Source organism: Molossus molossus, unplaced genomic scaffold, assembly GCF_014108415.1.
Source record: "Molossus molossus isolate mMolMol1 unplaced genomic scaffold, mMolMol1.p scaffold_m16_p_15, whole genome shotgun sequence".
NCBI lineage: Eukaryota > Metazoa > Chordata > Mammalia > Chiroptera > Molossidae > Molossus > Molossus molossus.
Window position 1 is genome coordinate 43,434,912 of NW_023425350.1, and position 13,621 is coordinate 43,448,532.

Sequence of the window (13,621 nt, forward strand, 5' to 3'; positions counted from 1 at the left end):
TCTCCCTGGCTTATAGATGGTCATCTTCTCCCTGTGCCTTCACATGGTTTTCTCTAGCCATGTGTGTTCAAATTGCCTCTTCCTATAAGGACACCAGTCTTATTGGAATAGGAGACATACTAATGACCTCATTTAAATTAAATTATTTCTTTAAAGATCCTATCTCCAAATACAGCCACATTTTGAGGTGCTGGGAGTTATGACTTCAACATGTGAAAGTTAGGGGGACACAGTTTAGTCCATAACATTTACTGCCATGGAAAAACATTCATGGTTTTTAGGTTTAAAAAAAAAATCAAGGAGCAGAACAACATGTACAGTATGATTCCCCTCCTTTTTAAATTATAAAAACAAACCCTCTGGTACATATTTACATGCAGTTTGGGGTATACTTAAAACATTTCAGAAGAATAGATACCCAACTGTTAATATTGGTTCCCTAAAGAATAAAACATGGAATAGGAGGGACAGATTTCCACTCTTTCTTTTTACAAGCATGGGTTACTTTTGTAATTGGAAATTTTTAGCTTGAAAAAATATAGGTACAATGTCAACACGCCTCCCCCACAAAAGGAAACTATGTTATTCCCTGAAAGAAAGAGTTCTTATTGAAATGAAGGTTGGGAACTGGCATTCAACCCTGGGTAGATTCACAAAGAGAAGAGAATGGGAAGAAAAACAACTTAAAACAATACCTTGGCACCACCTTAAACATTGGGGGAGGGGGGGGTAGTTGACACAGAAGGCCAAGATTGTCTCCATTTGCCTGTTCAGAAGAATGAGGCCTCAGGGTAAAAAATTAAGTGTTAGAAAATAAAGTGATATTTCTTGCATGTCTGAATTTTGACATTCATGTGATTATACATACTCTTCTCATTTAATTCTCTTACACTCTATTATCTTCATTTTATAGATAAGGAAAGGGCTTTTTAAGGTTAGTTTTCCTGAGGTCACATAACTAGTACGTAGCAAAACCAGAACTCAAATTTGGGTCTTCCTCACCCTGAAACCTGTGATAGCTACTGCTCTTGTGCTGCCTGAAATAGGGTTTGTCTTCTCCCTATCACCTGCACCCAATTCCTACTCACAAATCTTGCTAATTTAGGCTGCATTCTCCTCCTCTAGGAAGTAACTATTGAGCATCCCCTCCTAAAATTTAGATGGTCCTCTTTAGGCCTCCCTAAATCCCGACCCCATCTGTATCACAGACCATAATGTAGTGTGATGATCTCTGAATATGATTTTTCTCCTCCACTAGACTGTGAACTCTTGAAGGCAGCAGTTAAGTATAGCCTGTGCCTGACACATAGTAGGTGCTTTAGGTCTGCAACAGAAGAATATCACTTATATTTGATTGTTTCCTCATTAAACTCTGAACTTCATAAGGTTAAAGAATACCCCTGGTTTTATGCACCATGAAATCACATGCTTGGCACAGACTAGGCTCTCAATAAATATTTTTTAATAAGTGAGTAATTCTATACGTGATCTCTGTTTACTGTGACTAGTCATGTTCGGAGAAAAAAGCAGCTTCTGGACACTCTTTTCCTTGTAATGACTTAGTATTTTACATTATTTCTACACTTAAATACTTTTAAATTCGTCATTATTTTCCCGTTTTCATCCTCACACGCACAAGGTACATGTTCTCCACTATGTGAAAGTGTAAGACTTTGATTCTGCCTTCCATTTACCATGCTATGCCAGCTGCTAGCCGTTCCTTTCGACCTGCCGCACTTAACTGCCAGATGTCACGAATGGGAGAGGTGAACAGTTAACCTCCAATTTACAAGCTTGCTTTTCCCTGGGATAATTGCAGTTACACGGTCCTGGATGTGATCCTCTCACGACAGAATCTCCTAATGTGGCTTGATGACGTATCACTACAACTAAAGATGTGGAATAATAGGAAAGTTAAAACAGTATTTGCTAGGCAAGGTTCTGATCTTTTAAAGATTATAAGATATAGGTTCTCATTAGAGAAACAAGAAAAATATGTTCCAAATCACCTTCCGAGCAGTTTGCCTGGATTAACACTCCCACAGACAAAGAAGCGGACCAAACACTCTTCTCCGACCGAGGTTTGCAGCCAGAGCCCGCGCCCCTGTGGGCGGGGCCAGCAGAGCCTCCCGCGACCCCCAGCGGGAGGGGGCGGGATCGAGGGCGGGATCGAGGGCGGGCCCCGGCTTCCAGGGGCGGGACCTCGCGGGCGAGGGGCAGGCTGGGAAGCGGCGCCATGTTGGCGTCGTCCGCGCTGTATTGTCATAAAAAGAGCCGGTTATGTGGTGTTTTCACTACTCGGTTGGATGCCTCGGCCACAGTGAGTGAGGAAGAGAGCGAGCAAGCGAGCTACAAGCGACCGGAGGAGAGTGGAGTAGCGGAAAGGGAAAGAACGAGTGCGGTACTCCAGAGCGAGAGACACTCGCCTGTGAGGGAGACGCAGGAAGCGATGAAAGAAACGTCTGCGTAAGTGGTGGGGGGCGGCGGTTGTGGGTGAGGCGGTGAGTGGTGGGCTGAGGCGGTCAGCCCGGAACTCCGTTTCCGTGCTCTGCCTGGAGCTCGCCGGGGTGGTCTCCTTTCACGCTCTGGTCGGCAAGGGTACCTCCCCTCCGCCCGGCGGCTCACCTGGCCGCCCCCCGCACAGTGCCCAGACTCGGGGACTCCAGGAGTCCCCATCTGCCCTTGGCCGTCCCGCCCCCGAGGACGCCCCTCGGCGGGGATGCGGCGGGAGAAAGGCGAGCGTGTCGGTGCGGAGCGGTTGTTGGTCACTCTCCCGCTCCCAGCACCGTCTGAACCGGTCTCCTCCTGTCTGCATTGGCGCAAACGCCATCCCCCTGCTTCCCCTCCACCCTTCCGGACCCGCTGTCTCTGGTCTTCTGGAGTGCTCGTTTCTCTGTAATAAAGGCCGAGGCCCCTCCGCCCTCCCCCGTCCTCCCCGTCCACCCAGAGCATACCTACCGGTCTGTACCTCCTGCTCACTCTCTGGTAAGTCACGAACGGTTTCCGTGCTGGGCGGAAGATGTACATTCCTACATTTCGGTTTTTTAGGAAATAATGGGAAGATTCAGAGAAAAACGTAAGCATTATTTGTGTAGACCATCCATCTCTCCCAAAGCATAACATTATGTGTGTGTGCTTGCGTGCAGACACTTATCTTTATTTAAAGTAAATCATTCCAAAAACATCTGTGGGATTCTCCTACCTCTTTAAAAACAAATTCTTTTTTTCTTTATCGATTTTTAGAGAGGAAGGGAGAGAGAAACATTGATGAGCGAGAACATCATTGGCTGCCTCTTGCACGCCCCTCCCCCCCAACCAGGGATTTGGCCCACAACCTCCTGTAATCCGACCGGTGACCTCTTGGTGCATGGGTCATGCTCACCCGCAGGCAGGGCAGGTTCTCCTACCTCTTAATCTAGTCCCATTTGCCTCTCTCCCCAGAGTTCCCCACAGTCCTGAATTTGATGGTTATTGCTGCGTGATTTTAATGCCATTAATACATACTATGTATATACCCATAATAACTGACATTGTTTTTAAGTTTTATGTAACAAGTATCACATTTGTCATTCTGCAACTTGCTTCTTTAGTGCAGCATAGTACCTTTGAGCTTTGTCTATGTTAATGTGTTTAGCTCTAGTTAAATCATAGTAACTACTTTATTGTATTCCATAGGGATATACCCTAATTTAGTTATTTTCCTGTTAGTGACTATTTTAGCTTGCTTCTAGTTGTTACTATTTTTTATTATTGATTTTTTAGAGAGAGAGGAAGAGGAGGGGGAGAGACATCGATTTGTTGTTCCATTTGTTTATGCATTCCTTGGTTGCTTCTTGTATGTGCCCCGACAAGAGATTGAACCCTCAGCTTTTATGTATCCAATGACAATGACCATGCTCTAACCAACTGAGCTACCTGGCCAGGGCCATGTTTCCAGTTTTTAATATTACAGTGTGGCAGTGAACATTCTTGTACATGTCTTCTTGTACACTTGTACTGGAATTTCTCCAGCATAGTTATCTATAAGTGAAATTTATGGGTTGAAGGGAATGTGGGATTCTGTTGCTTCCTTTTTTTTTTTTTACCCCTGCCTAAATGAAGGGAGGTTCAGAACCATAGATTTGGGATTTTAGTGCTAATAGGAATTTAGAAAACCAACTTTTTCAGCATGCATACAAGAAAGTGGGACCCCGGATCATAATTAATGTCAGAACTATGGAAGGGAGAATGGAGTGGTGGAGAGATCTTGAGTTTTGGAGTTCAGATTCTGACTCTTCTTATCTTTTTAGATCTTGGATACTTACCTGTAAGGTGGCACTTATTCAGTATTTACCCCTCAGGGTTATTGTTGAGATGACTTGGATAGAGGTTTTTGTTGTTGTTGTTTTGTTTTTTTGAATCCTCACCTGAGGATATTCTTCCAACTGAGGTGCATGCCCTTGATCGAAATTGAACCTGCCACTCTTTGGTTGCAGGCCGACACTGTATAACTGCTGAGCCAAACTGGCCAGGGTTGTTCAGATTAATTTAATGATTATATATAATCATTCTGTCCCATCCATTTACTATACACATTTATATATGCAATACCAAAATGCCTCTGTAGCTCTCTTAGAGGTGAAAGAGCTAAATCTTTTTTTTTTTTTTTTTCTCACCTGAGGACATTTTTGCATTTATCTTCAGATAGAGCAGGAAGGAGGGAGGAAGAGAGAGAGAGAAACATTGATGTGAGAGAGACACATTGAGTGGTTGCTACCCATACAACCCTGACTGGGGCCAGGGACAAACTGCAACCGAGGTACGCGCCCTTAGTGGGAACCGAACCTGAGACTCTGGTCCACGGGCCGACGCTCTAACCACAGAGCCAAACCAGCCAGGGTGAAAGAGCTAAATCTTTAAAAAAGAAGTTACTACTTGAAATAACTAATTGAATTTTTATTTGTTTTACAGCAAAATAAATGCCAGAAAGAAGTTAAAGTGATTAGTATTGACGTGTTTCTCTTTTGTTTATTTCAGAAGATATGTAGACTTTTATCTTCCATTTGATTCTCTCTTTATACCTAATGAAATTTTTAGCCAAAGTGCATTTGATAAGTCAGTGTTTTGACCAGTTCAAATTCAAAAACAGTTCAACAATCATTATTGTATTTTTGTGTATTTATTCACTTAAAAGACTTGCTCTTTGAGATTACATTCTTACTGTAGGTGTTAATGGCCCTTCATGAAAGGATGCCTAACACAGGTGGTAGGGTCAGTTGGTTATTGTGTATGTTTTTGTTTTTATTTTTTAGCATAATTAAAAGTTTTGGCAACCCATGTTGGTCTCTTATTTTGAAATTATTTGTGTAAATCTAAAAATCTCAGAAATTCTGTTGTGCTATATTCAAGACTATAATTTCCTGATAGCTAGGACCTTTTCAAGGGTAGTTTATATTCTGTTAAGGGTTGCAATTTAATGTAAAGAATTTGATAAGTACTCAGTGTGAAAATGGTCTGGGTACCAGTCTAAATGAAAGAACAATTAACTAGAGTCACAAAATGTTAGGACTGTACACTCTGATTCAAGCGAAGGATGTTAATTTAGGTATCTCAAGGACAAATCTATTTGTGATTTCTTTTTAAAAGTCAAAATATTTCACAAGGACCTTCTAACAGAATGTTTTCATTTCTTTCCTGAGGGAAGGAAAAACATTGTTTTTAGAGCTTTCTTTCAAGTGGCTGACTGCTTTTCAGAGATTGAATCTAGATGGTACTTGACTTACGTCTGTAGGGTATAGTGGAGGTGGCCCTGGCCCAATTCCCATTCAGGCTTTTTGAATTTGAGCTGAGTGGTGTTGGCACAGTTGTCCTGATGCCAACACATGCTGTTTTTGGCTTGAAAAGACATCCTAACCATGAAAGCTGGAGACAGTATGAATAGCCTTTCATCAATATAAATACAAAATACCCTTTTTTTCTTTAAAAAAAGTTTCTGCTCCGACTGTTAGTACTAAATAAGTAAACTTGTAAGGTGGCTATATTAATGAGTGAATTGAGAGAGTCAATGTATCAGTATGATATGATGCTTTAAATTTTTTCTGCTGTTTCCTTTTTCTTGAACAGAAACACCGTGTTGGACAGCCAGCGTCAACAAAAGCATTATGGAATCACCTCTCCAATTAGCTTGGCATGTCCTAAAGAAATTGATCACATTTACACACAGAAATTAATTGATGCTATGAAACCATTTGGAGTATTTGAAGATGAGGAAGAATTGAACCACAGGTATGTCACTTAAAAATGCAAAATATTTTATTGTATGGTATTTAATAATTAATTTTACAAACATATATTAGGTACCTACTATGTCCCTGCCTAGGGATTTTGTTTAAAAAAGACAACGTGAAGAGAAATCTTGGTCCTCCTGGATCTTCTATTTTAATTGGCAGTTAGGGACGAAGACTAACAATTAGCCAAATAAGTAAAATAGATATGTGTTACATGTGATGAATGTTGCTGGGAAAGAGTAGTGTTGCTGAGAAAAATAAAGTTGAGAATGGAGGTTGTCAATGAAGGCTTCATTGACATTTCAAGGAAAATTTGAAGATGAGGGAACTATGTGGATAGTTGAGGGGACAGCATTCTAGACAGAAGGCTTTAGGTGGAAGTGTACCTGCTTTGTTTAAGGAATATATAGCAAGGTAGCCTGAGTGCCTAAAAAGAGTGAGTAAGCAGAGTAATATGGACTTAAAGAAAGTGAGGTGGAAAGGAGTTTGGAGTAGAAAGTCACTTAGGACATTGTAAACCATTATAAAAGTTTTGGCTTTTACTTTGAGTGAAACGGGAAGCTATAAGGGTTTTGACCAGAAAATTGATATTATGACTTACTCGTATTTTAATGCAGTCACTCTGGCTGCCATATTGAGAATAGTCTGAAGAGAACTCAAGTCTAAACTGGGGAAACTAGTTAGAAGGCTAATATAATAATCCAGGGAGGAATTGATGGTGGTTGGCAGTGGCAATGATAAGAAGTGGTTAGAGCCCAGCTGTTGTGGCTCAGTGGTTGAGCATTGACCCATGGACCAAGAGGTTGCTGGTTTGATTTTCGGTCAGGGCACATGCCCAGGTTGTGGGCCTGATCCCCATTGGGGGGCATGGAAGAGGTGGCCAATTGATGTTCTTTCTCATCGATGTTTCTATCCCTCTCTAAAAATCAGTAAAGGGAAGAAAAAAAAGTAGTAGAATTTTTGCATATGTTTTAAAGGTAGGGTTGTCTGATGACTATGGAATGTGTGAGAGAGAAAGGAAAAGGGATTAAGGATGATGCCAGGGTTTTTGGCCTCAGCACCTCAAGGATGGAATTTCATTACTTGGGGAAGGCTGAGGGAGAAGCATGTTTAGACAGATCCAGAAATTCAATTTTTCATGTTATCTGTGAGATGCCTAAACTCTGTTTTTCTTTTCTCTTTTTTTGCGGATTTGGATATGTCATTGGTTGCAAATTTGTTTTAATAAATTGCATTTATTAAGAATATTATTTCATAAAAAGCCAATAATTTACCCATTTTAATTATTCAAAGACCTATGACTTTCAATGAGAGAATGGTAATCTCTATTATTATTACATTGAATTTATTTTATTGTATGGTAAGAAAGAATTAACAACTCATTTGGCCTTTGTAGCCTTATTGAAGGTAATTTTGACTTTATTAAGCTTTTTGAATTTTGAAAATAGCTCAAAGACAAAAATATTATCACATTTATCATCTCTTTGGAACTCTTAGGAACCTAAGAATGCCAAAGAGATGTGCCATGTATCAACAGATGTGATAGCATTAACGTGTGTATAGTATGCTTTTACCCTAACACCAACACAAAGGTACTGCTTATATGTTTAATTACTTTTTAAGATATTGTTTGTTTGTTTGCTTTTTAATCTAAAGCATGCTATTTTTTATTATAGGCTGGTTGTTCTTGGTAAATTGAACAATTTAGTAAAAGAATGGATTTCCGATGTTAGTGAGAGTAAGGTAAGACTTTAAGCTACAGTAAATTCATAGCTTCATTACATCCTGTTCTTTAGTCCTGGTAATAAGATGCAGGAGTTGAGAAGAATCTGAAATACATTAAAACTGGCTTTTTTGTATACTTGGTAATGAATTGGTTTAGACAGTTGAGTCTTAAAAAAATGAGGATTTAGCTCAGAGGTACCTAGTGTCTATCTAAAATTTCACATAAGTCTTCTATGACTCACAGTAGTGACCACAATTTCAATATCAAGATACTTTATTTAAAAAGCCAGATTTCAGCCCTGGCTGGTATGGGTCAGTGGTTAGAGTGTCAACCTGTGGACCAGAGAGTCGCAGGTTCAATTCTGGTCAAGGCACATAACCTCAGTTGCAGTTCAGTCCCCAGCCCTGGTCAGGGTCGTGCTGTAGGAAGCCAATTGATGTGTCTTTCTCACATTGATGTTTCTCTCTCTCTCTTTCTTACGCGCTCTCTCTCGCTCTCTCACTGGCTCCCTCCCTCCCACTCTATCTGAAGATAAATGGGAAAATATCTTCGGGTGAGGATTTAAAAAAAATTTTTCAGTCTTGTGAAATACCAGATCTGGCAATACTAGGCCTGCCTTTGTGGAAGGCAGGAAGAGGCTTGAATGGAATTGGGCTCCTGCCCTCCAGGAATGCCTCACAGTTTTCACCACTCTCTGCCTTCTCTGAAGCAGCAGCTGTCATTCATCAGTTTCTGTGTTTCTTATGGGTACTTCCTTCTTTGCATACCCACTTGGCCCCTGAGACAGGTTTATAAAACCTAATTTATAATTATACAACTTTTTCTCCTGTGGTAGCTTAACTATTTTTCTTCTAAGTTCGATTAATTTTTCTTGCTTTCTTAGAGAATTTTTAATGTAATTGAACTTTAATTTGAGAATTATCATTATGAATATTGTTTTTTCTTTTTTTTCATTATGAATATTATTTTACTGGCTGTATTAAAATGAGGTAGGGCACGTTCAACTGGGTGATACTATTTGCCTCTTGACTGAGTGGCTGAAACTTGTATTTTAAGGTCTTTGTTTTTTGTAGTTTCCCCATCTTGCCCTTAACTATAGTCAGCTGAAAGTTAATGTCTCACAGCAGTCAATGTGTCTCTGCAAACTCCCTTTCTACTCTTTAATCTGCATGGGTTTAGAAATTACATAAACACCTGTTAGACTTCTTTTTTATACAACTTTTATTCTTTCTTCCTATACCTATAATACGTATTTAAAATTGGGTTCTTTTAAACAAAACTATGATTAAGGTTATGAGGGACTCCGCTAAGTTAATAGTCATTGAGTTTAAATAAATGGTCTTTATGCTGTTTACTTTTGCTGCCAAATGAGTATTGGGCTCTTTTCTGAGCTCTCAGCAGGGTTATCAATAGTTGAAGTTTTCACCCTGGCCGGTTTGGCTCAGCGGTTAGAGCGTCGGCCTGCGGTCCTGAGAGACCCGGGTTCGGTTCCCGCTAAGGGCGCGTACCTCGGTTGCAGTTTGTCCCCGGCCCTGGTTGGTTGTCCGGGTGGCAGCCACTCGATGTGTCCCTTTCACATCAATGTTTCTCTCTCTCTCTCTCTCTCTCTGTTCCTCTCTCTCCCTCCCACTCTACCTGAACAAAAAATGGAAAAATGTCCTCGGGTGAGGATAAAAAATAAAAAAAATAAAAAATAGTTGAAGTTTTCAAATAAGTTGAATTCTGAGCAGGTTAAATGCTAGTCATGAGTCATAAAAAAAATTCATGTTTGTTCCTCTGCTACCAGGTTATCAACTCCTAAAGAAAAATACTTCATTCACCTGCACAACCCCAGGACAGGGCTCAGGCATTACATAAATGTTAGGGAAACCTATTGTCCCTTTCTAATCAGCCCATAATTGCAATGGGTATGCAAACCAAATACCCAACTTGCTAGAATTATTTTAAAAATCAGAATAACACGCTTTATAACTTTTTGTATATGGTCTATGTCAACTGTTGTGACTGTGCAGAGGTCTTTGCTTCCATCCCCATTCAAGGATGCATTCAAGATAAGTCATGTATTGTTATTAGCAAAAAGAGCTAGATTGATTTGTTGAGGGATGCACCTAATTTTCTTACTGCTAGGTTACTTTTCACTTAAAAGAAAAATCCAGTTGAATTCTGTTCCAAGGTAAACAGTTGTTTTTTAATTAATAAAATTGCTTTTTATTCCATTTTAATCAATTAGTGCTTTAATCTGCAAAAAGCAGTAGCTGGTTTACATTCAGTATATAGGCATAAAACCATTGTTAAAAATTTGAAACTTTGCCCTCATTTTGGCTTTTTTCTAAAGCCAAGTAAAAAAATGTAAATTGGTTTTAACATCTTCATTGAGTGGATAAGATGATTGGTCATTTTCTGTGTTGCTTATAATTCCCTTTTATTCGTGTTTTAGTTTGGAAAAATACCTGAAGGATTTGAGTTAGCCCAAAGATTATTTGAATGTTCTGCACACAATTTGGATATTTAAACAGTTTAGAACTCCAAATAAAATCATTTTAGTTAATAGGTTTGTGGCAAAAATATTTTACCTAGTGATTTGGTGTGTTACTTTCTTTCTCATAAATCATGCACGAATCTTGTTTTTCAAAGTTGGAAGTATGACAAGGATGTATTTTAGTAAACTAAAATACCCTTGCTTCTCCATCCTTTTGATTCACGTTAGTCATCAATAAATTTAGTGATTCCATTCTAGCTAAAAGATTACTTATGATACTCTTGAAACATTAATATTAAGCAGAAGTAACAACAAAAATATTCTATTATATAGATATTTTTTATTCAAGTTAATCAGCAGATATTATTCTTTGGAACTTGCACTGGGCATTGTGGGGAAATAAGAAAAGTAGGAGACCCAGCTGGTATGGCTCAGTGGTTGAACGTTGACCCATGTACCAAGAGGTCACCAGTTCGATTCCTGGTCAGGGCACATGCCTAGGTTGTGGGCCAAATCCCCATTTGTTGCCTAGGCTGTGGGGGGCATGCAGGAGGTGGCCAGTGATGTTCTCTCTCATCGATGTTTCTATTTTTCTCTCTGTCTCCCTTCCTCTCTCTCTCTAATCAATAAGAAAAAGAATTTTAAAAAGAAAAAGAGAAGTAAGAGACACTGTTTTTACCTGGGAATTTAAATATAGTTGAAGTGCCCTGGCCAGTGTGGCTCAGTGATTGGAGCATCAGCCTGGGCACTCAAGGGTTGTGGGTTCAGTTCCCAGTCAAGGGCACATACTTGGGTTGCAGGTTCAATCCCCAGCCCCAGTCAAGGCGCATGCTGGAGGCAACCAATCCATATGTCTCTCTTTTTCGCTCTCCTCCTCCCCCACCCCCTCCCTTCCTTCCACTTTCTCAAAAAATTAATGGGAAAAAATATCTTCCAATGAGGATTAACAAAAATAAATACTTAAATATAGTTGAAGAGATGGGACTTACAGAAAAAGAAAGGTCACTAAATATAGTATAAAAGAGGTTAAAGATAATAGTAGAGGAACACTGAAGGGGAGGGAAAGGAGCTCATTATGGAGGGGAAGATAATTAGGGAAGGCTTCTTGAAAGAGGTGGAACTTGACGTGAACCTTGAAAAATAGATGGTATTGAGATACCCAGAAAGGCTGGGCAGGTATTCAAGGCAGGGAAAATGGCAAATACAGTGGGAAGGAGACTGGATTATGTGATATGTTGGCAGTTGGAACTTCAGAAGGGAAGATCAGGAGACAAGGCAAGAAATACCATAGGAGCATATTGCAAAAATCTGTAGGATCCAAGAATTCTTACCTCATTAGTCAGGGAAGAGTGTATTGGGACATTTTGAGAAGAGAGTAACTTAAGAACATCAGTCAGTGATTTTTGTACAAAATGGAGTAAGAGAAAATAAGGACTAAGGGCAAGAGGATGGCTTAATGATACTATTAAATAACCTAGAATTAGGGAGATGGTAGTTAAATAGAAAGGAGATGACATGAAGGATATGAACTGAGAATTGTAAGCCAAGAAGAAGAATGACCAGGAATGGACAGTAAGGAAAATGAGAAACAGAAATAGAGAAATCAGGAGGGATGCCTGGTTTATCATAGATTTTTTTGCTCATTTCAGGCATGGATATTGAAGTGGATCAGAATGTCTAAGTGAAAATATCTGATAAGCAGTTGGAATTGGCTCTAGAGAGAGGTGAAAAGTAGCATTGTAATTCTAGTACAATAAAAAAGATTGTACTGGATTAAAGTTGTTATATTAGTACTCACAAGGAAATCATGTCAGGATGACCTCCTTTCTTGCAAAAATGTTGACGAGCTAGAATAAAGAAATTAAGCATATCTGTCACAAAAACCAAAGGGCAGATGGGATTAGTCAGGAATATGATAATGCAGCCTGGCCAGTTTGGCTCAGTGGTTGGAGCACTGGCCTGCAGACCAGAGAGTCCTGCGTTCGGTTCCCACTAGGGGCATGTACCAAAAAAAAAAGAATATGATAATGTAGAGAGAGATCTGAAAGTGCATTAATTAGTTTGGTAAAGTTCCTTTAACTATTGAGAGTGATGGAGCCCAAGATAAGCAATTGGAGGGGGGATAAGTACAGACAAGTGATAAAAAAGTGATTTTCTTAAGTTAGGGATGTGTGCATGTGTATCGGGCATGAATTTGTTTTGTCTTCCCTCTGGGGATACCCTTATTCAAGCTGCAACCAAAAGAGCTCTGAAGTATTTTTACAAATCTCAGCTTAGCAGATTGGCAAATACAGTATGTAGCATTTAGGTGATTTTTATGCTAAATAATTTGAACAGTTGAATACCTTTTATTTAATTTTATTTTAGAATCTCCCACCTTCTGTTGTGGCTACTGTTGGTGGTAAAATTTTCACATTTGGCTCCTATAGGCTTGGAGTACACACCAAAGGTAACTGCTTTTCTATATTCTACTGCTAAGAACTTTCAACAACAAGTTTTTATTTGTTCATAGTTTAGAAATACAGAAGAAAAAAATTTCCATTATCTCACTATTCAGAGCTAATTATTACTAACATTTTCTATACTCGCTGCATACTTTATTGTACATATGTTTGTGTGTACTTAATAAAAATAATAAGAAATACTTTGATTTGCAGGAGCTGACATTGATGCACTTTGTGTAGCTCCAAGACATGTGGAGAGGTCTGATTTTTTTCAGTCTTTTTTTGAAAAATTGAAACATCAAGATGGCATTAGAAATTTAAGAGTAAGTATCCTCTTGTGTTTAATATTTTGAACTTGTTAAAAATAACTAAAAGCTAGGGCTTATGATTGTTGAAATATTTCTTAAGAAGTTGCTTTATCTCATTAGGATAATGATAAAGAACACATGCTTTACAAAGTTTTACAGATCTGGATTTGAATCTAGAAATTTAGCTCTTAGATTTTGGTCAAGTTACCTATTCTCTCTGAGCCTTAGTTTCCTCACTTGCAAAATGGAGATGGAGTAATAACATTTTTATAAGGTTTTTCTGAGAATTGATGATATAATTTACAAATATATATAAAGTTAATTAGTAGTAACCCTTTATATGTGTATATGTTGCCATTGATTCGTAAATAAAATTTCAGCACCAGTGATTCATCAGA

General features: G+C 39.1%; 1 protein-coding gene across 1 annotated transcript in view; it reads left to right on the forward strand.

The window, feature by feature from the left end:
• Positions 1-2,220: 2,220 nt before the first annotated feature.
• PAPOLG (poly(A) polymerase gamma) overlaps positions 2,221-13,621 on the forward strand; it is a 32,661-nt gene continuing 21,260 nt past the window's right edge. The window contains exons 1-5 of the mRNA XM_036262725.1: positions 2,221-2,466; positions 6,103-6,264; positions 7,943-8,009; positions 12,839-12,920; positions 13,129-13,238. Coding sequence (XP_036118618.1) covers positions 2,237-2,466; positions 6,103-6,264; positions 7,943-8,009; positions 12,839-12,920; positions 13,129-13,238 — 651 coding nt within the window. The 5' untranslated portion in view covers positions 2,221-2,236. The remainder of the gene's footprint in view (positions 2,467-6,102; positions 6,265-7,942; positions 8,010-12,838; positions 12,921-13,128; positions 13,239-13,621) is intronic.